At 41.6% G+C, this 27,840-nt stretch overlaps 2 protein-coding genes across 5 annotated transcripts in view; one reads left to right on the top strand and one right to left on the bottom strand.

The window, feature by feature from the left end:
* Positions 1–427: 427 nt before the first annotated feature.
* LOC131136141 (CASP8 and FADD-like apoptosis regulator) lies at positions 428–11,030 on the bottom strand. 3 transcript variants are annotated; one of them, XM_058082705.1, is made up of 12 exons: positions 10,586–10,609; positions 10,203–10,278; positions 9,771–10,113; positions 8,925–9,030; positions 8,660–8,795; positions 7,553–7,596; positions 6,693–6,762; positions 4,585–5,080; positions 1,012–4,484; positions 895–938; positions 542–831; positions 428–475 (listed from the first exon to the last, which is right to left on the bottom strand). In XM_058082705.1, exons 2-9 carry the CDS (start codon positions 10,225–10,227, stop codon positions 4,358–4,360), a joined length of 1,347 nt encoding a protein of 448 aa, XP_057938688.1. In that variant the 5' UTR covers positions 10,228–10,278; positions 10,586–10,609; the 3' UTR covers positions 428–475; positions 542–831; positions 895–938; positions 1,012–4,357. The 3 variants fall into 3 exon arrangements, with proteins under 3 accessions (XP_057938688.1, XP_057938686.1, XP_057938687.1); XM_058082703.1 differs by lacking the exon at positions 10,203–10,278 and having other exon boundaries at positions 10,586–11,030; XM_058082704.1 differs by having other exon boundaries at positions 10,203–10,685.
* LOC131136140 (hyccin 2-like) overlaps positions 9,783–27,840 on the top strand; it is a 36,531-nt gene continuing 18,473 nt past the window's right edge. The window contains exons 1-3 of one of the 2 annotated variants that reach the window (XM_058082701.1): positions 9,783–10,892; positions 25,504–25,580; positions 27,083–27,159. In XM_058082701.1, coding sequence (XP_057938684.1) covers positions 27,109–27,159 — 51 coding nt within the window. In that variant the 5' untranslated portion in view covers positions 9,783–10,892; positions 25,504–25,580; positions 27,083–27,108. The remainder of the gene's footprint in view (positions 10,893–25,503; positions 25,581–27,082; positions 27,160–27,840) is intronic. The other variant, XM_058082702.1, reaches the window with a different exon arrangement.

The raw sequence follows: 27,840 nt of genomic DNA, 5'->3' as shown, positions 1-27,840 counted from the left end.
TAAAATAATAAATAATAATAGCAGATTGCATGCCAATTTTACAGATACAATAATACCAGGTGGACTGTTACATGTAAAACATATAGTCTGCCCCCCCGTAAATTTTGTCATGTCAATGCGGCCCGCGAGTCAAAAAGTTTGCCCACCCCTGATCTAATGGAAACTGTTTTGATTTTTTGTTGAGTCTTAACATTTATTTTTTGAGTGTAGGTATGAATGGCTGCAGCATACCGCCCATGACCTTAGTGAGGACAAGTGGATCAATAGTCCCAATAAAAAAGGTTACAGGGCGTAAAACTGTACATTTTAAAGCACTTTAAAAAAGGTGAGTGAAAGTGATTGGGTGGAGGAAGCGAGGCTCAAACTGCTAACCTTTTGGCGTTTGAACCACCAGACGGAGAATCTATCAAATCACACCACAACAGAGTCAATTTCCAAATTTATTTCACTTCCAAAGTAACCAATGGACAAGAACCTGAAATCAAAGTTCACACAAGTTAAAACCTTCCAAAAAAACTGAACCACATAAATCCATTAATACCTGCTCAACACCGCGAGGAATGCAAAAAACAAGATCCTACTGGTGAGGTCGGTAGCGGCGGCGGCGACACCGACGCCAAGAGCACTTGCAACAAAGAGTGGGAGGACATTGTGGAGGTGGAGCGCAATCGGGGATGGGGCAGTCAAGTGGAAACACACCAAACTCCTCGCCTAATTCCCGACTCCCATCTTCCTGGGGCGGCATAAAATCCTGCATTCCATAATCACTTTGACTGTATTCCAGTGGCGGTGCGTACCAGGACTCCTGGTTGTGGAGCGGTGAAAGCTGAGCTGTAGATGTAGAGGAAGTATTAGAGTACTATTGTGCGGGTACACAGAACTACAAGTACATACCCATCACATAGTGTCCGAAGGCTAACAGACACAGAACAAGAACCCTGGAGAAACACAACATATATGAGCAGATATAACAAGAAATCAAAATGGCTGAAGCACAAAAGGTAACCTTACCGCACACAAACGCCACAAGCCATCGGTAAATGACACCACTTATCCAACGCACACTTGTTCTTGGGTCCTGGTACTGCTGACTAGTGACTACACTGGCTCTATTTAAGGGCTGCCACCTGCGTCAATCAGTCGCTACTCTTGCTTATTGCACGCAGGTGTGCAGCAGAACCAGCAACATGGCCGAGCGTGAGGACTTGCTGTCAATCAAAATGACAAATTATACTCCATCTGTTTCACTCTTGAAAATAACGTTCTGTATCTTTATGGTAATGGTTTGATTTCATTTGAACATGCATCGGATTACAATTGAATGCATCACATAATCAGTTCACAGTTCCACATGTCCAAAAGGAGTAGGAAGAAGCAAAGCTTATTAAATCCTACCCCTCCAACTGTTACATTTGTTCACTTCCTGCGTTCCATAATACAGTTTAAGTAGAAAGGTGGTGTATATTTCATACTTCAAACAACATTGGGAAAATAAAAACATCTGATTAAAATGATCCCTTCTGCTCGGGAAAAAGGCAACTTCACGGTGGTTGAGTGGATAGCATACAGGCCTCCGAGTTCAATTCCGCCCTCGGATATCTCTGTGTGGAGTTTGCATGTTCTCCCCGTGCATGGGACTCCGATTTCCTCTCAGATTCCAAAAACATGCTAGGTTAATTAGCGACTTCAAATTGTCCATAGGTATGAATGTGAGTGTGAATGGTTGTTTGTCTATATGTGCCCTGTGATTGGCTGTACCCCGTCTCTCGCCCCAAGACAGCTGGGATAGGCTCCGACACCCCCGCCACTCTCATGAGGATAAGCAATAGAAAATGATTGAAAAAGGCAACTTCACGGTGGATAAGTGGATAGCATGCAGGCCTCCGAGTTCAATTCCACCCTCGGACATCTCTGTGTGGAGTTTGCATGTTCTCCCCGTGCATGCGTGGGTCTTCTCCGGGTACTCCGGTTTCCTCCCACATTCCAAAAACATGCTAGGTTAATTAGCGACTCCAAATTGTCCATAGGTATGAATGTGAGTGTGAATGGTTGTTTGTCTATATGTGCCCTGTGATTGGCTGGCCACCAGTCCAGGGTGTACCCCGCCTCTCACCAGAAGACAGCTGGGATAGGCTCCAGCACCCCCGCGACTCTTGTAAGGATAAGCGGTAGAAAATGAATGAATGCTCAGAAAAAGGCAACTTCACGGTGGAATGAATGTGAGTGTGAATGGTTGTTTGTCTATATGTGCTCTGTGATTGGCTGGATTGAATTATGAATGTTTTATTCCAATTCCTGTGATATTTGTGGGTAAATTTGACCCGCCCACCACTGGGTGGTGCTGGGTCCAACATTTGAAATGATGTCATTTCATGCTTAGGTATACCAGTTTTTGATTAATCATCCATTTATATGCCTCTGAGTTTAACTACAATAATTCACAATCTCTGTTTGGTGATAAGTTGATGTTCAAAACACAACAGGCAAAGTGAACTGAAATTTAAATTTCAACCATACACTGTAATAAAAATGGAATGTTAGATTTGTGATGTACTGAATGGTAAAATATCACAGACACTGAATTAAAAAAGCTTCTGCTTTTTTTGAACAGTCAAACACAGCGCATATCGGGACTGATAACTTATTTTTATGTGTTACGATTCAATGATTCAATGTTAATTTGCAGACAAAGTCACAAAAATCGGATTTTCTTTTGTATCACCTTCTAATGGGATCATTTTTTCAAAAAGGCAAAACATATTTTTTAATCATTTGAGTTAATAAAATAGAAAATATAATAAAATACTCATCATTGACACCGTGTGTGCACCGATTCCACTGTAACGCCAGTTCTAATATTAGGAGTAATAGTCAGACAAACCACCAGTGACAAAACATATTAAATATATAATGCAAATCACACAATTACTTTAGACACACAACAACAAAAACAGTGCAAGTTTTATACAAAACTCGAAAAAATGTGTTAGCTGCACTGTGCATATATGGCAAGAAAGTGGCATAGGGAATGAATACAACAAACAGAACAAGATACATGTATGGAGACCTGTAGCGATACATATTTTAAGTGTTATAAATATACTCTTACATTTGATTTGACTGTATTTTACTGTAGCATGAGGAAATACAATGTGAATGTCTGCAAAGCTGCCTATCAGTGATGAAGTGAGTAGTTCAAGTCTATAAGTAATGTGCGTTTCTGCTTTTATACTGCGTGGAATGTGGAATTCAAAATTTAAGCTGCATCATTTTTAAAAATGTAACTAGATTTACTTAAATATACTCCAAAAAGTATATTAGGTACATCCAGGGCCGCATGGTGGTTCTAAAAACATGCATGTTAGGTTATTCATTCATTTTCTATCGCTTTTTTTCATTTTTTCCAGGTACACCCTGGACTGGTGGCCAGCCAATCACAGGGCACATATAGACAAACAACCATTCACACTCACATTCATACACCTATGGACAATTTGTGGGATGAATGTGGGAGGAAAAACGGAGTACCCGGAGAAACTCCACACAGAGATGGCCGAGGGTGGAATTGAACCCTGGTCTCCTAGCCGTGAGGTCTGCAGGCTAACCACTCGACCGCCGTGCCGCCCGGTAAGCGATTTAGTTCAGAGTTTACAGGAAACTGGAGTACCCGGAGAAACTCCACACAGAGATGGCCGAGGGTGGAATTGAACCCTGGTCTCCTAGCTGTGTGGCCGGCGCGCTAACCACTTGTCCGCCGTGCCGCCCGGTAAGAGATTTAGTTTAGAATTTAGAGGAAACCGGAGTACCTGGAGAAACTCCACACAGAGATGGCCGAGGGTGGAATTGAACCCTGGTCTCCTAGCTGTGAGGTCTGCGCACTAACCACTCATCCGCCGTGCCGCCCGGTAAGAGATTTAGTTCAGAGTTTAGTCGAAGCCGGAGTACCCGGAGAAAATCCACGTAGAGATGGCCGAGGGTGGACTCAAACTCGGTTCTTCTAGCTGTGTGGCCGGCGCGCTAACCACTTGACCACCGTGCCACCCGGTTAGAGATTTAGATTAGAATTTAGAGGAAACCGGAGTACCCGGAGAAACTCCACGCAGAGATGGCCGAGGGTGGACTCAAACTCGGTTCTTCTAGCTGCGTGGCCTGCGCGCTAACCACTCGACCACTGCGCAGTCGCATGTTAGGTTAACTGGCTCTATATTGTCCATAGGTATGAATGTGAGTGATTGTTTGTTATATGTGCCCTGTGATTGGCTGCCTCTCGCCCATTGTTTGTTATATGTGCTCTGTGATTGGCTGCCTCTCGCCCAAAGACAGCTGGGACAACAGCGATGAAGTGAGTAGTTCAAGTCTATAAGTAAAGATCTTTTCTTAAAGTGTGTTTCAAATCAATGTGGTACTTGTCCCCAGGATGCCTGCGGTTGTGTTCAAAGACTGCTGCATTCACTTCCACGTGAAGATCAACCACATGCCGGTTCCTGTCAGAACACAAAGCTTTGTTAGGCCTCCAAAATTAAACAAATCTAAACTTGAAACAATGTATAGAGTTTTAGTTTAGCGTTATGTTGATGCGGCTACCTCTCTTTGCCTTTGTGCAAGGCATCGGTCAAAGCTTTAAGGTAAATGGAGCGGTGTTGTCCTTGCTGCAGTTGATGTTCTCCGGTCAAACAGTGACTCCAGAGCATATCTGCATCTGACGGGATAGAATCCGGACTCAATCGACCGTCTGTTTCCAAATCCTCATCCCGATGTTCCACGCTGGCACAGTGCTGGGACTCCAAGACATTGTACATCTGGATGAAGAAGACTTTGGGCTTGCCGACCAGTACGGAACACATGTCACCGACAAAACGACGTCGGAGATCTTCAAGCCGGAGACCTTCACCGTACGAATCTGTGGCCAGGAGATGAGTAGCGGTGCCACGGCTAATGATGCAGCAGACGAAGCCGTCCGCTCCGTCGTCTTTAGTTCCTCGGAATAACCCGCGGAGCACCGAAACGGTCTCGGCAACAGTGAGCCATTTGTGCAAGGTCACATTGAAGTGAAGCGATGTAAATGTGCGCTCCAGCATCTCTGAGGAGGAAAAGATGTCACTGGAATGAAACTCAGAAGAATCAGACTGCAAATTGCACAACTGCATTGAGATTCGAGCATTATGTGTCCTCCTGTACCAGTTCTTAATCAATTCAAATCAACTTTATTTGTAGAGCACTTTTCTTGCAAAGACATGCAACACAAAGTGCTTTACAGAATTAAAAACAATTACCACAATTAAAAGGAAAAACAATTACTAAGAAAGCCCCTCCGTCCCACCCTCCATACTAGACACACACACACGAGCACACATGCTCAGAAAAAGGCAACTTCACGGTGGTTAAGTGGATAGCATGCAGGCCGCCGAGTTCAATTCCGCCCTCGGCCATCTCTGTTTACTTTTCTCCGGGTACTCCGGTTTCCTCCCACATTCCAAAAACATGCTAGGTTAATTAGCGACTCCAAATTGTCCATAGGTATGAATGTGAGTGTGAATGGTTGTTTGTCTATATGTGCCCTGTGATTGGCTGGCCACCAGTCCAGGGTGTACCCCGCCTCTCGCCCAAAGACAGCTGGTAAAAGCGGTAGAAAATGAATGAATGCTCAGAAAAAGGCAACTTCACGGTGATTAAGTGGATAGCATGCAGGCCGCCGAGTTCAATTCCGCCCTCGGCCATCTGTGTTTACTTTTCTCCGGGTACTTCGGTTTCCTCCCACATTCCAAAAACATGCTAGGTTAATTAGCGACTCCAAATTGTCCATAGGTATGAATGTGAGTGTGAATGGTTGTTTGTCTATATGTGCCCTGTGATTGGCTGGCCACCAGTCCAGGGGTGTACCCCGCCTCTCGCCCAAAGACAGCTGGTAAAAGCGGTGGAAAATGAATGAATGCTCAGAAAAAGGCAACTTCACGGTGTTTAAGTGGATAGCATGCAGGCCGCCGAGTTCAATTCCGCCCTCGGCCATCTCTGTTTACTTTTCTCCGGGTACTGCGGTTTCCTCCCACATTCCAAAAACATGCTAGGTTAATTAGCGACTCCAAATTGTCCATAGGTATGAATGTGAGTGTGAATGGTTGTTTGTCTATATGTGCCCTGTGATTGGCTGGCCACCAGTCCAGGCGTGTACCCTGCCTCTCGCCTGAAGACAGCTGGGGTAGGCTCCAGCACCCCCGTGACCCTCGTGAGGAAAAGCGGTAGAAAATGAATGAATGCTCAGAAAAAGGCAACTTCACGGTGGTTAAGTAGATAGCATGCAGGCCGCCGAGTTCAATTCCGCCCTCGGCCATCTTCTGTGTGGAGTTTGCATGTTCTCCTTTTTTTTCCCGGTTTCCTCCCGCAAAAAAAAACTTTATTTGTAGAGCACTTTTCTTGCAAAGACATGCAACACAAAGTGCTTTACAGAAATAAAAATTACCACAATTAAAAGGAAAAACAATTACTAAGAAAGTCCCTCGCATGCACGGGGAGAACATGCAAACTCCACACAGAGATGGCCGAGGGTGGAATTGAACCCTGGTCACCTAGCTGTGAGGCCTGCGCGCTAACCACTCAACCGCCGTGCCGTCTACCCAACCATTATTAATGTGAGGCAAGCTGCACATCATCACAGTGACAATTTAACTCCAGAGGTAGCCTGTGGAGCCTCTCACCTCCATCGTTGCCCACGCAGTCTATGATGATGCACACTCCTCTGGTAAATTTGTATTTGGTTAAAGGACTCTGGAACACAGATTCAAGCACAGACTTTTAGAAATATACTATGGTAATGGTAAGATTTCATTTGAACATGCATCAGATTACAATTGAATGCATCACATAATCAGTTCACAGTTCCACATGTCCGAAAGGAGTAGGAAGAAGCAAAGCTTATTAAATCCTACCCCTACATCTGGTACTTTTACAATCAGTAACTGTTACATTTGTTCACTTCCTGCTTTCCATAATACAGTTTAAGTTTTTTTTTTCGTACGGAAGTACGAGGTGATATGACCATACAATGACATAAAAGAAAAGACTGGACAAAGGTTTCGGGACACTCTTTGGACTAGATACTTTAGATTTATTTTTACACAATCGTATGCTGACTGTTTGGGGGAAGGCTCATTTTGTGTGCACAAGGCACTTTTAAGTGGGTTTGTTGCAGTAGAAGTGAACTGGAAAAACATTTGTAATGCCTCAGTTTTACACTGTTGAGGTGATATGACCATACAATGACATAATGGGTACCATAGTACTACAGGCAGGGAAAAGACTGGACAAAGGTTTCGGGACACTCTTTGGACTAGACACTTTAGATCGATTTATTTTTACACAATCGTATGCTGACTGTTTGAACTTGTGTGCACAAGGCAAGATCCATAAAAGCACTTTTAAGTGAGTTTGTTGTAGTAAAAGTGAACTGGAAAAACATTTGAAAACATTTTTAATGCCTCAGTTTTATACTTTTGTCTAATAATGGCTGAGTGTTCCAATACGTTTGTTTATAAATGAGTAACAGTATGAGTCTCACCTGGCAGGACTGCTGTACGTTGTGTTCACATACTTGTGTGTTTCCTGAAATCAAACCTTGAAATCAATGACAATTTGTTTAAAGGAAAGGCGCGTGTGATATGTGTGCTAACCGGAAAATGTACGCTAACCGAGGCTAGTTTTTGGCATACATTTTTCACGGAAAACAAGCTAACAAGCTAAAAATCGACACATCCATTCATTTTCTATGCCGCTTATCCTCACTAGGGTCGCAGGTATGATGGAGCCTATCCCAGCTGTCTTTGAGCGAGAGGCAGCCAATCACAGGGCACATATAACAAACAATCACTCACATTCATACCTATGGGCAATTTAGAGCCAGTTAACTTAACATGTGACTGCACAGTGGTTGAGTGGTTAGCGCGCAGGTGACGCAGAGAACCGAGTTTGAGTCCACCCTCGGCCATCTCTGTGTGGAGTTTGTCCGGGTACTCCGGTTTCCTACCACATTCCTCCCACAAATTGTCCATCGGTATATGAATGTGAGTGTGAATGGTTGTTTGTCTATATGTGCCCTGTGATTGGCTGGCCACCACTCCGGGGTGTACCCCGCCTCTCGCCCAAAGACAGCTGGGATAGGCTCCAGCACCCTCGTGAGGATAAGCGGTAGAAAATGAATGAATGTTGCCTCTGATGCACGGTAGTCGAGTGGTTACCGCGTAGGCCTCACAGTTAGGAGACCCGAGTTCAATTCCATCCTCGGCCATCTCTGTGTGGAGTTTACATGTTCTCCCCGTGCATGCGTGGGTTTTCTCCGGGTACTCCGGTTTCCTCCCACATTCCATAAAACATGCTAAGTTAATTAGCGACTCCAAATTGTCCATAGGTATGAATGTGAGTGTGAATGGTTGTTTGTCTATATGTGCCCTGTGATTGGCTGGCCACCAGTCCAGTATATTTAAGTATAATTATATATAAGAGTATATTTAAGTCAATCTAGTTACATTTTTTTTAAATTATGCAGCTTAAATTTTGAATTTCACATTCCACGCAGTATAAAAGCAGAAACGAACATTTTAGTGTGTAACTGATAATGGTTCAACCATTAAAGGTTAAAGGACAAAAGGATAGTACTGAGCATGCTCACCTGATATCTTGTACACCTTTAGTTTATTGGCAAGGTCAATCCTGCCAATGTGTACTAAACATTCCTCCAGAAAGCCCACTCTTTCGGATGAAATTTTATCCAGGTGCTCCAGTTCTATCGCAAGATCCAGGAAGTTCTGCCAAAGGGAAGTGGGAAATTTTTAAAAAGAGAAGTGAAAGTATGACATATTTTTGGCTTGGTCACAGCAAATACCCCCACCCACGCAGTTATGTACATTCCAGAACCGATGACATTCTTCTTTCACCTTTGCTTGTTCCATCTTCTCACGTGGTAAGATGGTGCTCAGCAGGAACTTCACGTTGTTGACATCTCCACTGGTCATGTCCTCACTTAAATGGGTCATCAGTACTCTACAGGAGTAATAAAAAACATGCCTGTAAGCTGTAGTTGGTTAAATACTAGACGCGTTTCGGTCGGGTACATTGAGTGAGAAACAGGAAGTCGAACTGTCCCTGCAGTTTGGTAATGGTAATAGTTTTATTTCATTTGAACAGGTTACAATTGAATGCACCACATCATCAGTTCACAGTTCCACATGTCCAAAAGGCAGTAGGAAGAAGCAAAGCTTATTAAATCCTACCCCTCCATCTGGTACTTTTAGAATCAGTAACTGTTACATTTGTTCACTTCCTGCTTTCCATAATACAGTTTAAGTAGAAAGGTGGTGTATATTTCATACTTCAAACAACATGGGAAAATAAAAACGGCTGATTGAAATGATCCCTTCTGCTTAGAAAAAGGCAACTTCACGGTGGTTGAGTGGTAGCGTGCAGGCCTCCGAGTTCAATTTGTTCTCTTCCTGCTTTCCTAATATAAGTTTTATTTATTTATTTTGTTAATTTATTTTTAGCATTATGTATTATTTTAGCTGTTTGAAGATGAACTATATCAGCAAGTTGAAGTATTTGTGATTTTAGAAATAAGGAGTTAGTATGTTCTCTGTAGGCGTCATTATGAATTATCCTTACTGGCCTTTTTTTGCAGTACATTTAGCGAGTGAAGATTGCTTTTATAGTTATTACATCATATTTCCTTTAAAGTTGCACTAGTACCGGAGAGTGGCTGTTAAATCGAAAAAATATGATCTCACCTGAATTCCGGTAGAACCTGCCCGGATCTCAACGTCCTCTCCACCTCGTCCCTGCTGCAACCAAACACCAGTCTCAGGATGTCGTATCTTCTCAAATGCACCAGGAGCTCTGCCAGAAACTGTCCACCTTTGTCGTAGCTCATGGCTTTGGACTTGAGTGTCTCCTTCAAACAAGTCGCTGTATTGTTTGTCTCCGAGGTTCCACACAAGTAGAACACCGTCTTGCGTTCGTCGCTACCGAGAGCCTCCGATATTTCATGAATTGTCTGAAGCATTTGCTTATCTGGGACAGCCATTCGCGCAGCCATTCTTATGCTTGTTGTAGCATAGGAGTTTCCATTAGCTATCATGGAAACGAAAACAGATCATCGTGATGGCTTTTAAGTGCTGTAAAGTGAACATAAAGTAATCTTATAAGTGAGCTAAACTTGCCTTGTGACGCTACTAATGTCGGCATATACTGAAACTTCCGTGAAACTTCCCATCGTGTTGGAAATTACGTAATTGTCTGTGAATAGTTATAAAAGTGAAAGCTAAAAGCTGGTACTTCATGGAAGGGGACGGGAGCTTTCAACTCATAGTACTAGTACTAGCATAGTACGTTGATTTACGTGTTAACTGATAACATGTTAGCTAGACGACATTTTAATGTCCGACATACAACTCTATAATTCATTAAAAAAACTATATAAAGGGCTAAAAGGCACGACTACTATTATACTAAAATAACACCTGTGCTCAAATTACTTTGTATCGGATATTGTAATATCGCAGACGTTTCTCAACCAGCTTTATAGTAGAGTTTTTTTAATTACCATTTATTAGCATCCATTGCCTTTCTGCTACTTTGAACTGCGTCGTGATCGCTGTGTCATGTGCTGTCCGATGTTCATGAACGCATCTCGTTCCTCCCCCTTGCCCGACCAAAGCGCGAGGACTTCCGCTCTGCTCAGCCAATCGGGTGGCGTGGTGCTTCATCAACCATTGCAGTGCATACGGAGGCGCTCCTCGCTGTCTGTCACAGGCATCGGCGTTGCTCGACCCGGGTGACCGCCTTCACCAAACACCATCTTCCCCCCTCCTCTCGCCGCACTTCCACCGTGGCTATAAGCTTCACTTAAGGTAGGTCCTCAAATACCCTGTGTTGTCGCTGTTAATAACGCGGACATGGACCATCAGCAGCAGCTGTGCGGTGTTGAAGGGTACCCGTGGTGGCATGGAGGCTTTTTTTATTACGTGGCGTTCAAGTGTAAACGCGTGTGAGTCCGGGGAGCACAAGCGACCCTGGACATCCACACCGACGGTGAGGGTCAGGTAATATCCGGCCTGGTCACGACCGACACTAAGCAAGGACCGTTGCCCGTTGTAGAGCCGAGCTACGGTAGCTAGCAGTGCGGCTCCACGAAGCTTTCGTGGCAACGTCGCTTGGAAGAATTTAGACGCTTTACTATTGAAATAGACTACCTACAGTGGCCATGGTGACAAATTGTTTACTTACAGTTTTTTTTTTTTCATTACCGTGGCGTGAGTCAACTCTTTAGTGCGTGTGGGAGGTGGAACACTTTATGAAATAATGTGCAATAGTATGCAATCAGATGTTTGCATATTGATATTTGTTCCACACTTGTTATATAGTATTAGCAATACAATACCATATTCTTACTGTAAGCTTTCAACTTTTAAAATTATTAATTCAGATTGTGCATTTTTTTTCCTTATTGTTTTTCCTCTCAGATTGTGTATCATTTAAGACATTAATTTCCTAATTAAGGTCATGAATGAGCTCACTTAATGCACCTTTTACATTTTCTGCCCCATGTAATAGATATAAAAAAGTGACATTAAGGAGTGGAAAAGGAGGACATGAACTTTAGCAACACTAGCATGGCTATGTGAGCTACAGCGCTAACATTCCAGTCACATTTTAACCAGCAACATCATGCTAGGTTAACGTATTCACTGAAGGAAAAAAAAAAAAATTAAACTTACAGCTCCGATGCCTGTAGTTGACTGACAGAGCTGCAGGCTTTGTTTTAAGATGTGTAGCAAAGCCTTTAAAAAATAAAAAAAAGTGGTGGGTCCGACGTGGTAACGTGTCAATGTGGATGGAGGCTTTTCCTTCATGATGTCATAAAACCACAAAGCGACCATTTTGTGGGTTCCTCTCTCTCAAAAGTGGAGCAAACGATAGATAGATAAAATAGATTTTATGCTCGGTACTGTAGATGTACTTAGAATGTTGTCAGTTTACAAATGAACAATAAAAACAAACAATAAAATAGTAATAGTAATCACTTCAACACCATCATCAGAATGGCTACTTTCATGTCTTTGATTACGTTTACACAATTGGGATCTTAATTTCGTAATTTCCGGACTATAGAGCGCACCTGATTATAAGACTCACCCTCTACATTTTTAGAGGAAAAACGATTTTGTACAAACACAAGCCGCACCTGTATATAAGCCGCATGTGCCCACATTAAAACATGTAAACATATTTACAAAGAAAGACGGTACACAGAGTTTTCAAAATTTTAATAATATAACTTAACAATAATAATATATGTTTTCCAGTTATTACGTTTGAAAGCTTTTTTCGTCTTTTTACATGGCTCCAGTTCTTCCCGCTGCCGTTTCCAGCGTCTCACCATCGATTCGTTTATGCCAAGTTTACGTGCAGCAGCAGCTGTTTCCTTCTTTATCGGACAGCTCGATTGCTTTTAGCTTGAAAGCTGCGTCATATGCCTTTCTTTTTGCATTTTCCATGATGAGGGTATGTTCACGCTAATTTAATTTATGCACAAGACAAGAAGTTGCAGTCTTCCTCGACGCATATATTCCACTTAATCTTACCTTTTCTACTCGAGAGTCCCTGGCGGCCATTGGAAAAATTACCTAAATTGGCCGCATCACTGAATAAGCCGCAGGGTTGAAATTTTGGGAAAAAAGTAGCGGCTTATAGTTCGGAATTTACGGTAGTTGTTAAGTCTAGTGGTGTTGCTGTTGGGCGTTCAGCGTGTCCGTGAATGCACCTCGCTGTAGTGAGGTGCAGAAAGAACAAATGTTATTCCGAGGATGGCATTTGAACGTTGGAGATACAGTAAACCTCGGATATATCGGACTCGTATATATCGGAAATTCGCTCACAACGGACAGATAAAAAAGAACCGATTTCTCTGTAATGCATTTCCAATAAAAATTCATTGCATATATCGGATTTTTTATAACGGATTTCGCCTATTTCGGACAAAATCTCCAGTCCCGTTCCAATGCATTTCCATTAAATTTCCCTCGCATATATCGGATGGCCGCATCGTGGCGCTCCGATTCGCCGAATCGTGACAGGCCGCTATACGACGTCATTTGCAGCGTTTGCAGCGTTGCCTGCGCGTCCAGGTACATTGGAAACATAGTCAAGGAAGTGCCTTTTTATAACGGATAAAATCCGATTTACGCATATACCGGATATAAATCCGATATATGCGTAAAACGGACATTTTCCGGTATACGCATATAACGGATTTCGCTTATATCGGACAAAACCAGTGGGAACAATTGAATCCGATATATCCGAGGTTTAAGTTTTTATGTGTTAAGTAGTGGTATGCGACACCGCTAGATTTGGTATACTAAGAAAATACATGGACGGTATCGTTGATATTCATACCGATACTTTATAAAAATTAAGGTGATGCATCATCAATCTGAATGAATGTTTGACTTTTTTTGTGATTTGCCTTTTAGATTATTAATCAGTCGAAATGTTTGTCTTACAGCCATGGTCAGTTCAAGAGCTTCTGCATTGCACTCACCTAATTTCACCCGGGTAATTGTTTTAAAACAGGAACATGATTGATTAGCATTCCAGTGAATAACAGTAGTTTGGTTCTCAAAGCACTTCAAACCAACAACTCTCAACAATAATGACTTTCATTAATCTCCACCCTTCAGCTTTGCATTGCCATTTTCCTCAAATAATGGCATCATTGGCAAAAACACAGAGCTGATGCCGTGCCATCTGCTGCTTATCCTCTATCATCATCATCATCATCATCCTCCCGATACTCCCCCGCAACCCATTCTCTCGTCTCTGGTGCTGTGTGTTTTGGGACTATCACCAGAGCGGCGGTCTATTTTAGAACAGAAACTCCCAATTACCCAGTTAATCTTTCCTCTCTATGTCCAGGATTTACGTGTATCATTGATAAATGATACCTGTGAGTAGTAGGCATTAGAAATGGATTGTGGATGAAGTACATGTACGTGGTTAGGTGGTTCCTTGGCTAGAATACTGCTGCCCAGAGGAGTTTATCGTAGAGAAAGAATGTACTTGAAAGTAGCTTTAATGAATGCAGAAAATGTGACAATAGTCTCATTGTTAAGAGTGCGGGACATTTTCAGCACAAAGCTCATTGTTAATTGACCCTATATATAAAAGATGTAATTAATTCCTTTATATTACATAAAGATACACAATACAGTAAACCTCGGATATATCGGATTCAATTGTTCCCACTGGTTTTGTCCGATATAAGCGAAATCCGTTATATGCGTATACCGGAAAATGTCCGTTTTACGCATATATCGGATTTATATGCGGTATATGCGTAAATCGGATTTTATCCATTATAAAAAGGCACTTCCTTGACTATGTTTCCAATGTACCTGGACTGGGCAATGAAAAGAGACGTAAGGTAATGAGAATTTAACTTTATTGGACTCTGAGCATAACAAATTGTTACGTTACGCCTACGTTATTTCCAATAGTGAGGTTAAGATCTCATTCACTGCTGTGCTAGTATTATTGACGTCACTCACTTTTATATTTGTCCTAAATCTGGAGCCAGGAGAAAGACAATAGCCAGTGACATCAACAAGATTAGCATAACGATGCGGCCATCCGATATATGCGAGGGAAATTTAATGGAAATGCATTGGAACGGGACTGGAGATTTTGTCCGAAATAGGCGAAATACGTTATAAAAAATCCGATATATGCAATTAATTTTTTATTGGAAATGCATTACAGAAAAATCGGTTCTTTTTTATCTGTCCGTTGTGAGCGAATCTTCGATATATCCGAGTCCGATATATCCGAGGTTTACTGTATTTTCATCCCTCACTACTTTGCAGTTCGAATATTGCACCCTTACTCCATCGAGACAAGTGATATGTAGTATTCTAGTCACAAGGCGTCAGAACGTTACATCTTTGAGACATTACCTTATATTACCTTAACACTATATATAGTCTGCCATAGCAAGTTCTCCTCCCATTCCATATGGAAGTGGTAAGTGTTTGCCGCAAATAATTCAAATTATTTCCGTCCATGTTTGTAACAAACATGTAACAAGTGTGAGTTAAACCAAGATCAATAAAACCAAAACAATATGCATGAATCGGCAGCGTGTGTTCCCTACCTCCAGTGTGACGCAGCGCCTACCCAAAGGATCAAAGCTGTAATTAGCCTGGCATGGATTAACAGTGGGGACTGTTTTCCACTGTGTTCGCCCCCCCCACTACAGCCTCAGAGGATCACACAGGCTTCTAGTCCCCCCCTGACACCCCTTCAGTTTTCCCCCCAGAAGAAACAATTCATACATGTTCTTTTTCAGAGACCCCTTAGATTAGACACTTTGCAAGTCAAACAGGTCTTTGATTTTGTTATATTGTTCCTCGCCTCCAAATGTGGTCTTAGTTCTCTAAAAAGTCACCAGTGGAGTCGTTCTAGGCAGAGTTGCGTGCTCAGGCTTGACACTCGACCGGGTATGACTCACGGCTTTGGGGTCCGTCTTGTGTGTTCTGACTGCCAATGTAATTTACACATGAGCAGCCATTCGAGTCTTTCAACCAACAAATACTCCAAATTAAACACTCAAATGTAAACCAAACGGGTTTCATGATTTGTACATGCATTGGTTGAGATCGAGTCCCAAATTACTTTGCAGTTAGACGTCTAAGGCCGACCGCAGTCTGTCAGGTTTGTTCAGAACTGAAAATATCCCAAAGGATCTTCCCGGTTGAAATAGTAATAGTCAGTTCCAGAGTTAAACTGTCACCATAATAAACCTTTAACAATATACAATATGCTTTGAAGAGGTTGCTATTAGGAAAACTCCGAGTGGGATTTGCATTTGTTACTGGGGTCGTCAGTGGGGATTTGACAAAATTAATCCACTTCTTTAGCAGTTCTACATGTATTCTTCCTTGGATCCAAATTGCACTTTATTTTCAATCAAAAATTACAACGCAACAACCGGCTACGGTGGTTTCTGATTGTACAAACATGTCTGTATTCCTGACGACGACTCTTGCACAGGCACATTCCCATAGTCTGCATGCACATGCAGATAAATGCACGCCGTCTCCGAGAAGCTATTGACAATTAGCAGTCGAGACTGAGCAGAAAGAGGGCGGAGACATACAGTACAACGTTTGAATGCTAGCGCTGCCATTGCAGTATCTAACCATGACAGACAGCTCCTTTTATTACCACCGCTATTGTGTCACAATTGTACAAACCATCAATAATATACAAAAACATGGATGGCTACCATTGTCACAAAAGCACAAAGCCCAGTTAATCCTTTATCTTTGAATACGTCTTTGATGATATTGCCGAGTTTTATTTCTGTTAGTGACTTGGAGCATTACATACGATACCGCTCAAAAGTTTGGGATCACTTTGGGTCTGAGATTTGGCTTTTTCTTGGCAGTCCTGTCATGAAGTCCAGCATCCTAAAGTCGCCGCTTCACTGTCGAGACTGAGACCGGTGTTTGAACGGGTACTATTTAGTGCAGCTGCCAGGTGACGACTTAAACTACACACTCTCAGATATTTGTGCAGCGTTTTTCTGTCCTTGTTAGACCCAGTTTGTGCTGCTCTCTGAAGGGAGTTGTTAACAGCATGGTAAGAGATTTAGTTTAGATTTTTAGATGGATTTTCTAATCATATATTATCCTTTTATAAAATGATTAACTTGGATTAGCATTAGCCATACCAGGAGATTGATGCAATTGACAGTTGTTGATAGTAGGTCTCTATGCAAAAATGTAGATCGTTCTTTGAAAATCATTTGATTCATTTTAATTGTTTGTGAAATGGATAAAAATGTTTGTGAAATGCAGGAAATTTTTTTGGAAAACAAAGAATTTTTAACTATTTCATTGCAACACATCATTTTCACCAGAGATGTTGATTATTTATAGACAAAATCCATCCTCATTGCCAGGTCACTGCAAACTATTTTTGGAACAGTTTTGGTCTGATCAACCAATCGCGGGATGGAAAAATGCTGGCGTTACTGTGGACTAGCTGAAATCTGATTGGTGAAAGAGAAAGCCCCATTGCTAACGTAGTATAATCAGGAGTATTGGCTGATTCTTTACTGAATCTGATCTGAACGCTGATTATACTGACATGCAACACTTAGAAGCTGAAATCTGATTGGACCAAAAAATACATACATAATGTGATCTGCGTTTGAATCAAGCTACAGCGACATTATTTGTAGTGACATTGTTATACTGAATAGCTACTTCACTGGCGGAGTATTATGATATCATAAATCCAACTGTTACTACATGCTAACACATGTATATAAAACCACATTTTGCAGGTGTTTTTAATAGATTGTGTTTTAATTGTTTGTGCGTTCAAGTTATTTCCTTTAAACTTAAATAGCCAACAACTTACCACTTCCACACGGATAGGGAGGATAACTACTAACAGTTATTTAACCTTTAACATGAACATTAATCAAACGTAATAATTTTTTCTGGGTACATGATACCATACAGCATCCATATCAAACTTGTGCGGGCCGCACTAACATTAAACTTTCATATCAAGGCGGGGGCCTCAAACGAGTGTCCACGTGTTTGAGACCCCTGCTGTAGTGCATTATTTTTTTTAAAGATAATTTTGGTGTTTTGGTTACTGTCCATGTTGTCCATTTAAGTCGGTTGAAGCCAAATTTCTTCTCATACGGCTGCTGCAGTTAATTTTTTCAGCATCCATATCAAACTTGCGCGGGCCGCACTAACATTAAACTTTCATATCAAGGCTGGGGCCTCAAACTAGTGTTGGCCGCATGTTTTAACGCAATTCTATATTGATCAGGAAAAAAGTTTAAAACAAATAAAAACAAACCATTTAGTTGATTCCTCTGTATGTGTATGGTGGATTAACTGTGCCTCAAAATATGGTCTTTATAGTCAAAGGGAAATTGTAAGATCGTATAACTGAGAAGCTTTGATGTAATTGGTTCTGTTGTTGATGACAATTTACACAAGGCTCACTGAAACCGTTTTTAACACGAGAACACGGTCAGTATTAGATAACAGGCCATCAGTCACTATCTCTGCTCTCTTTGCTGGTCACGACTCCGTGTCCATCTGAGGTTGAACAGTCGCCAAAGCCCGGGTGATCCATAGAGCCTTTGAATTAGTGCCAGCTATTTGATGTCGAGATAGGATTGAAAATACGTGGAAGGAAAGCGTAGGCTTTTGCTGGAACAAGCCATGAGTGATGCTAACCGGAGAGCGAGGCATTTGTTAACATGCTTGGGAATAAAGCAAGGGACGATTGAAATAAAGATATATCCTTCAGGAGTTATGTGACTATTAGCTTGCTTTCAGCAGTCTGTTCCTTGTTAATGTTGCATCTATGTCAGCTGCTACTATTTGAAGCCAAAATGTAAATTCCATTTTTGATCGTTTTAATGCAGGTCTTAAAGCCAAGCTTTCAGGACGGACACTGGGTATTAATTCGCTCACTCCCTCGGCTATGCTGTGTGTGTGTGTTTTTAAAGCTGGTCGGGTGCTTCGTGGTCAGGGCATACTCAAGGTCAGCCTTTGTTGAGGCTTGCTAAACAGCCATTGTGGCAGCACGGCATTCCTCCATTTTTTCTGCGATGTTAAGTGACTCTCAGGGAACGGTCAACTACCTAATCCCCTGCTCAATAGCACTTAAATCATTATTTAAAGATGTATAATTAATCCATGTGGTTGGTATCAGGCGATGATAGGTGTGTATAAAAGATCATGTGATTTCTATCGTTTTGCACGTTTTTTTACGTTGGAAAAAATTTTGCGGCACACCAATAACCAACATTATTTGCTTATTTCAGCTTTTTCCTGATTACCGACTCGCCACAGCAGATCCCTTTTTGATCCGCATACTAATTTAACAAACAATGTTAGAAATGTCACCACTACCTCTCACGTGCATCACTAAGTCTATTAAAGCAGGGGTTTCAAACTCGCGGCCCACGGGATGCTACTTTGAGGCCCCCGCCTTGATATGAAAGTTTAATGTGCGAGTTTGACATGGATGCTGTATGGTATATCATGTACTCAGAAATGACTTAAAATGGTTGTGTGCACACCGGACTGCTCTTAGATGTAACAATGCTAACATGCTAATTGGGTAAAATGGTTCATTTCCATTAATGTTCATGTTAAAGGTTAAATAAATGTTAATACTGTGGAAAAAAAAATCTATTTTCTTTAATTTTATTTGTTTATTTATTTGTTATATCTTATTTCATGAATTAAATAAAAATTAAGATATTTGAGAACAGCGGAATGATTTATCAGCGCTTTTCTTGTGGAAAACCGGAACCAAAGCACTGAAAAAGTGTACGGTATAGCAGAAGCAAAAGCATTGACAGTGTTTTTATTTGTTTTTTTTCTGTTTTTAATAAATGTGTGTGTTTTTTTTTTTTTTTTTTTTTAAAAACCTGATGCGGCCCAGCCTCACCCAGAGCCTAGCTCCAGTGGCCCCCAGGTAAATTGAGTTTGAGACCCCTGTATTAGAGGAACGAGGTGTTGCCACACGGACGAATATTACATTGCTTTACCATTCTGCAGAAAATTATTAATACATGTTAATTAAAAAAAAGTTATATTGAATAATTCCTCACGGCACACTTGACGATTTCTCACGGCACAGTTGTTGAAAATCACTGCTTTAGGCAACACACTAGTTAAGATTGAAACAACAGCACCTCTGCTGGTTGCATTTTAGTAATGCACGCCGTGTGACGCAATTAATCTGCACACAATGTGAATTTTTATTCCCCGATGACCTTTTATTTAGATCCCTAGAAGATCCGTTCCAAGATGGCTATTGCATCGGGTACTTGCTGCTGAATTTATGTATCAATGTGTCAAAAATGGACCTAAAGTCTATTTTTTGTGCGTCAGACACACATGAGACGTTCGTGTGTGTCTGCTGGTGTGATTCATGGTTAGTTTACATTGTGTCCAAGTTATCTGTGTGAAATGGGAGGCAGGATCTTGATGGCGATCACCTGTGTGAACTGGTGTGGCGCGCCCTGTCTAATTGATGGAACCCTGTGTGTACTGTGACTGTGTGCGTTGCAACATGGGCCCATCCCAGCACGTCTGGCCCTGCAGCTGCAGCAGAGCTAATTTTAGCCTTGGATGTGCGTACGCCTCAGTTCCCCTCGGCTGGCCTATGAGAGAACGGTGATGCTTGTAGTGGAGACAGTTTTTCCCCTCCATCTGTATCACACACCACCACCGCTTGTTTCTGTTGTCGTGTCTATTTTTAGATTTATGCTCATTCTATGTCAATTATTTTTTGTCATGTCCCCATTGAGGGACAGAAATTCGCGATTGAAATACTATTCAGAAACTGATCATATATAATAATTAATCTGTACTGTACTGTACACACTGAAACCGCATCTCCACAGGGGAATCTGCCCCAATGTCCTATGTGAACATAGCCTGCCCAAATGTTTTTATTTGTGTCCTGGGGGAGAATTATTGATGAACACAATAACTTATTGACGGTGACCTTTGCACACCGAAAACATCAATGACATCTGGTTTAGACTCTGTACCTGTCTTTTTTTTTTCCTCTGTAAGGGTACACTGACACATGTCACGTTTGGTTTACTTCCAACAAACAAACCACAATAAGCTGAGCAAACACAATATAATTTGTTTTTAACCGACGCAAACAAGTGAATTCCGAGGCGGTTTGGCTCACTTAAGCTCAAAATCACAAATAAAAATCTGAAAAACAAATGACGAATAGAGAAAATGTGTTGGAAGTGGAAGTGCTGAATGACAACGACACTCTTCCTAACTATGAACGAACCCCACTTTCTAAAATAGTGGGTATAGGAGTTGATAGTCAATGAATAGAATAGCACTCATTGTCGGATACACTTTGTCAGAGGCACTGTTGGTGCGGGGGAGCTCAGGAAAAGCCGGGCGTGTGGGCTTGCCTCCAACCTTGGAGGAGCACTCATTGTCGGACACACTTTGTCAGAGGCACTGTTGGTGCGGTGGAGCTCAGAAGAAGCCAGGCGTGTGGGCTTGCCTCCAACCTTGCCTGCCTGAGGAGGAGCACTCATTGTCGGACACACTTTGTCAGATGCACTGTTGGTGCGGTGGAGCTCAGGAGAAGCCGGGCGTGTGGGCTTGCCTCCAACCTTGGAGGAGCACTCATTGTCGGACACACTTTGTCAGAGGCACTTTTGGTGCGGTGTATAGCTCAGGAGAAGCCGGGTGTGTGGGCTTGCCTCCAACCTTGCCTGCCCGAGGAGGAGCACTCATTGTCGGACACACTTTGTCAGAGGCACTATTGGTGCGGTGGAGCTCAGGAGAAGCCATGTGGGCTTGCCTCCAACCTTGCCTGCCCGAGGAGGAGCACTCATTGTCGGACACACTTTGTCAGAGGCACTGTTTGTGCGGTGGAGCTCAGGAGAAGCCAGGCGTGTGGGCTTGCCTCCAACCTTGCCTGCCCGAGGAGGAGCACTCATTGTCGGACACACTTTGTCAGACCTACCGTTGGTGCGGTGGAGCTCAGGAGAAGCCATGTGGGCTTGCCTCCAACCTTGCCTGCCCGAGGAGGAGCACTCATTGTCGGACACACTTTGTCGGAGGCACTGTTGGTGCGGTGGAGCTCAGGAGAAGCCGGGCGTGTGGGCTTGCCTGCTCGAGGAGGAGCACTCATTGTCGGACACACTTTGTCAGAGGCACTGTTGGTGCGGTTGAGCTCAGAAGCGTAAGTGTACGCACAGCATATTAATGCAGACATTAATGCACCTTTCCTTCGTCTGAAACCGACCATTTTGAGGGCTCACATCCAAATGCGCAAACCTGATCTGAAACTTTGGCGTCATTTAACACGACAATACAACATTCTAATTACATTTATAAGTCCGAAAAGTGGAAAAAGCATAATGGGTCGCCTTTTAAGATAATCGTGGACCACATAAACTGACACGGTGGGCCACATTTGACGTTTCCACAAAGGCTCATCATTCTCCAGTGCTGAATTTTCAAAAGCGCTTCCATTCCAGCGAAGACCAGCCTAATCTGCTGCTGGTGAGTGGCTGGCTCTCGTAACGATTAAGCGAGGCAGAGGGGGTGGGGATTACAGCAGACAGCTTCATCGTGGTCACGTAGTGAGCGTTAATCTTCCTACCTAGGGAAAGTGTTTAGATGAATGTCTGTGTGTGTGTTCCACCAAGACCTTCTGCAAACAAGTCTGCACAAGAAAGCATGAATGAGTGAGAGGAATATTCCATCTAGGAAAATTGAATACATTTTTAATGTTTTACCTTTAATGTGTTGCGGCTGAGGATGAATGCAGATACCATGTTGGATATTTACTTGCAGAAAAGGGGGTGGCGCAAACAGTCCCAGGGCTTTGCTTGAGCTCAATAATTCATGGTTGAGTGAGCTAACCTGACCTTGAGACGGGAAACTAGCTTGTTGGCTTGCAGAAATCTGGCACTGCTCATTTGGGGCAACTTTATTTACACTTTTTTTTATAGTATTGTCTCTCCTTGCAATTCTGTTATTATATTGCTTTTATTATCAACCTGAGCATTATGAGTATCAATATAGTATTTCCACATATATGTACTGTAGGTGAAGCAACCTTCGATCAGAGCGGGGGGTGGCGTTTACCAAGTATAGTATTGAATGGAATAAATACACACTGCCCGTCAAGTTGTCTTGTCAGCAAACACTAAATCAGGGGTCGCAAACACGCGGCCCGCGGGCCAAATGTGGCCTGCAGGATACTAGTTTGAGGCCCCCGCCTTGATATGAAACTTTAATGTTAGTACGGCCCGCGCAAGTTTGATATGGATGCTGTATGGTATCATGTACCTAGAAAAAATTATTACTTTTGATTAATGTTCATGTTAAAGGTTAAATAACTGTTAATAGTTATCCTCCCTATCCGTGTGGAAGTGGTAAGTTTTTGGCTATTTAAGTTTAAAAGGAAATAACTTGAAGGCTACCGTTTAGGTCGCTAGCTCTCTAGTTTGCGAGTTAGCATGTGTCTCGAGACCCTGCAGTTGCGCAATATGTTGTAAATAAAAAGAGTATAAATGTGACTATAGTCGTGTTTTGTCATGTCTACAGGGCTCTAATAATGCTTTAATTTTTGTTAATTTTTGTTAAATTTTTTTGTTAATTTTTAGTCACATTTATACTCTAAAGATGCATTTATTCCGTTTTTTTTTTGTATACAGACAGACTGTCAAACCCGTACAACCCTCTGTGGCCGAGGTTTCAAAGCAGGGGTCTCAAACTCAATTTACCTGTGGGCCACCGGAGCTAGGTTCTGGGTGAAGCCGGGCCGTATCAGGTTTTCAAAAAAAAACAAAAAACACATTTATTAAAAACTGGGAACAAAAATCAATAAAAAAAAACTATCTTTGATGCTTTTGCTTCTGCTATACCCTACACTTTTTCAGTACTTTGGTTCCGTTTTTTCACACCAAAATATCTGATAAAACATTCCACTGTTCTCAAATATCTTAATTTTTATTTTTTTATACACAAAATAAGATAAAAAAAAACAAATTAAGAATAAAGACAATAAATCAATCAATCAGTAATAAATAAGTAAAATAATAATAAAACAGCAAATAAGAAAAACGTAAGAAACCACATACAGTTGGTAGAGAAATTATTTTTTTCAGATTCAAATGTACAGTATTGACAGTTATTTAACCTTTAACATGAACATTAATGAAACTTAATAATTTGACCCAATTAGCAAGTTAGCATCGTATACTCAGTTCCATCTGGGAGCAGCGTCGTAACTTTAACAACATGTTTGATGAGATGCTTTATCTTGACGTGTATTTTCTGTTTTATTCCAAATCATTTCCTGCATTTATTTGTACCCAGCGTCATAAGCCTTTAGCTTCATTGCTAATCCATTTGTGTTGAAATGGAAACCTGAGCACCCCAAACTGAGCGCAAGTGAGCTGACACTTTGCATGATTTAGTGAAAATTTGGGTATTGTACTGTTATGCACTAATATGCATGGCAGTTTTTTTTTTTTTAATGTAAAATCTTACTCAAACCGCACCATAAATCCACACAGGATCATTTAATATTGAAATCCTGTCTCTGAAGTCCAGTTATTGGCTTTGTTTCAATCTTGTGGAGTTTGTTTGCAATGCTATTGAAATTTGGGGTTTGAAGTTACAGTAACAGGATGGGTTGGTACTTTGTTAGGGCCTTTCAAACGCCGCTGCAAGACAATGAGCAAATCCGGCTGAGACGCTTGCCTATTGTCATTTGCCCGACCTCATTATCGGTGTGACATATTCAGGCAATAGTGACAGCTAGTTAGTAAACTGGATGCAAATATCAGTATGATGGCTTGTGAGAGTGTAAGAAATAGACAATATTACATTAGGGCTTTAAAGACCCAGCTAGTATTGCACTGTTGTGAACACACACAGTCGGATACTTTGAATAATTTATTCTCGCAGTGTACGCTCGAGTCGCTCTACGAGGAACTAGAACTGTTAAATTCCACTATAGCGCACGCACCCACAATTTCTTCATCTCGTGCAGCTCAAATAATATCTGTTCAATTCCTCTCCTTTTTGAATTTATGGGCTTGGACATGCCGTGCGGGCTTGTTGAGACAGACGTCATTGAGACAGACACTGTTTCATACTGCAAATTTAATTGAAATTGATGCCATATTTATGCTATATGTTTTTAATTTTGTACGAATTAAGTATTAAGAATTAAGTAAATTAGCGGCACGGCGGTCGAGTGGTTAGCGCGCAGAGCTCACAGCTAGGAGACCAGGGTTCAATTCCACCCTCGGCCATCTCTGTGTGGAGTTTGCATGTTCTCCCCGTGCATGTGTGGGTTTTCTGTGGGTATTCCGGTTTCCTCCCACATGCCAAAAACATGCTAGGGTAATTAGCGACTCCAAATTGTCCATAGGTATGAATGTGAGTGTGAATGGTTGTTTGTCTATATGTGCCCTGTGATTGGCTGGCGACCAGTCCAGGGTGTACCCCGCCTCTCGCCCGGAGACAGCTGGGATAGGCTCCAGCACCCTCACGACCCTTGTGAGGAAAAAGCGGTAGAAAATGAATGAATGAATTAAGTAAATTAACTCAACTGACCTTGCCTTTGGCAACACGTGATTGACACAACACATAATACTTGCTGTATCCAGTACGCCGGTATGATAATACACATACAACAGAAACCTTAATTGTACCATAATTAATTATCAATGTATGTATATTAATATAATTGTTTTAGCCTTTAAAAAAAAAACTATAATAAAATCAAAGTGTCCCCAGCCAGCAGGATATTGGGTCTATTCAAGGTTGGCAGGTCCATGTCGGCTCCCTTGCAACTCAATTGCTAAATCTCCTCTAACCGTTCATTGTACCTGTCCTTGTTTAGGTGACCATCAACAATGTGTGACGCTGTCCAAACCCATTCGCCTCTCCCTCTGGAGGCCTGAGTTGTGGGACACTGAGGTAAGAAAACAGCCCTTGTCATACATAATACATGCAGAGTGGCTGATACGAGTAGATTTTTTTAAAATGTCAACAAAAACAATCTCCTCCACTTTTCTATGACCTCGCATCATTTTTACTTTTAGCTATATTATGTCAATGGAGCAATGGATTGTATAACAAATGGGACATGGATCGTGATGCAATATGCTTGATGTGGCCCGCAGGACACTAGTTTGAGGCCCCCGCCTTGATATGAAAGTTTAATGTTAGTGCATCCCGCGCAAGTTTGATATGGATGCTGTATGGTATCATGTACCCAGAAAAAAATATTACTTTTGATTAATGTTCATGTTAAAGGTTAAATAACTGTTAATAGTTATCCTCCCTATCCGTGTGGAAGTGGTAAGTTTGATATGGATGCTGTATGGTATCATGTACCCAGAAAAAATTATTACGTTTGATTAATGTTCATGTTAAAGGTTAAATAACTGTTAATAGTTATCCTCCCTATCCGTGTGGAAGTGGTAAGTTTTTGGCTATTTAAGTTTAAAGGCAATAACTTGAAGGCTACCGTTTAGGTCGCTAGCTCTCTAGTTTGCGAGTTAGCATGTGTCTCAAGACCCTGCAGTTGCGCAATATGTTGTAAATAAAAAGAGTATAAATGTGACTATAGTCGTGTTTTGTCATGTCTACAGGGCTCTAATAATGCTTTGTTCATTTTAATTTGAAAAAAACAATTTGTCTACACACCAACTATATGTGGTTTCTTAAGTTTTTATTATTGATTTATTAATTATTATGTTTATTTATTACTGATTGATTTTCTTTATTCTTGATTTGTTTATTTTTCATCTTATTTTGTGTAGAAAAATAAAAAGTAAGATATTTGAGAACAGTGGAATATTTTATCAGAGCTTTTATTGTAGAAAATTGAACCAAAGCAGAGTTTTTTTGTAATTTTTTTGTTTTTAATAAATGCGTTTTTTTTGTTTTTTTTTTGGAAAAACCTGATGTGGCCCAGTCTCACCCAGACCCAAGCTCCAGTGGCCCCCAAGTAAATTGAGTTTGAGACCCCTGGCATAGAGCATGTTGTCTGTTAACTGTGGCATATGGTCGTAGTGGTATCAGTCACGGTAATGGTGATTACAGCCACCTGCATGCACCACTGAGATGGAGCAATTATTTATTCATTTATGTGGACGACACCACACCTCACCGTTAAGTAGGGCACGACGTATGTCAGAGTGGAGGCTGCTATTTGAGGAAAAACAGGATATCCTTCTTCCATTGCTATTTGCCCAGCTGATTCCTGCAGTTCTGAAGTGTTGACAACATGCGCTCGATCATGAAAAGCGAATGTTAACCTGTCATGCGATGAACGTTGCCCCCATTCTGTGAAACCCAAAATGTGAAACGGCATCTTGCGTGAATATTGACTCAGCACATTTCCAAAATTCAACAGGATGTTTATGGCCGTTGCTTTCTATCCGCTACAGTATGTGCTTCTCTCTGTTCACCAGGCAGCCGAGGAGTGTCTCTGAGGAAGATGCTGGGTTTCGAGCGCAGTGTCGTCGAAGAATGGCTCTCAGAATTCAAGGTAACATCCTTTCTTCGCCTTTGTCATGCTTTTTTTTTAGTAAACTTGCTTGCATTAATGAAATTGCACAAACTGTGAAATGCACTGTTTTCTTATGTGCAAAAATTAGACTGTACACGATATTTGTGGTGCCTCCAAATGCTTTTGAAGACATGCAAGATTGCAGTTTTATAATTATTAAAGAAATGATCAATGACTTACAGGTACCGGCAAGGTTTGGTTGATGGTAGTCAATTTTTTCAACCAATCTTGTCATGCTGATTTGGATAAACACTCTAAAGTTACCATAGATGTTGTTGTTGTTCCGCCGTATGGGGTCAAACTTTAGGGTTTAACAGCACCGCCATGTTATGGAATTGCCAGAAAAACAATAGCACAGGCAACTCTGTAGGGTTGCATGTTTTGACAAACTTTCACCCTGAAAAGGGTGCTGCGCTTCAGGAAAACATGAATGCCATGAACACGTGCAGCGGTTTCCTTTAGTTAGCACATCCTTATGCTATACAATGACATATTTTGAATAAGCTGTTACATTTGACTGTGAAGAAAAAGTGGACCAACTGAAGAGAGAAACAAAATGCGATGGCATGACTCACTGTACCGTATTGCGTTCTGAGCATGCTGGGACTCGGTTTAGATCTGCCTCCTCTTATTTGAATGTCATTAACCTTCATGAGCGAT

Source organism: Doryrhamphus excisus, chromosome 9 (assembly GCF_030265055.1).
Source record: "Doryrhamphus excisus isolate RoL2022-K1 chromosome 9, RoL_Dexc_1.0, whole genome shotgun sequence".
In the NCBI taxonomy this organism is placed as follows: domain Eukaryota; kingdom Metazoa; phylum Chordata; class Actinopteri; order Syngnathiformes; family Syngnathidae; genus Doryrhamphus; species Doryrhamphus excisus.
The sequence above is the reverse complement of the archived record's forward strand: the minus strand, read 5'-3'. Positions and strand labels throughout refer to the sequence as shown.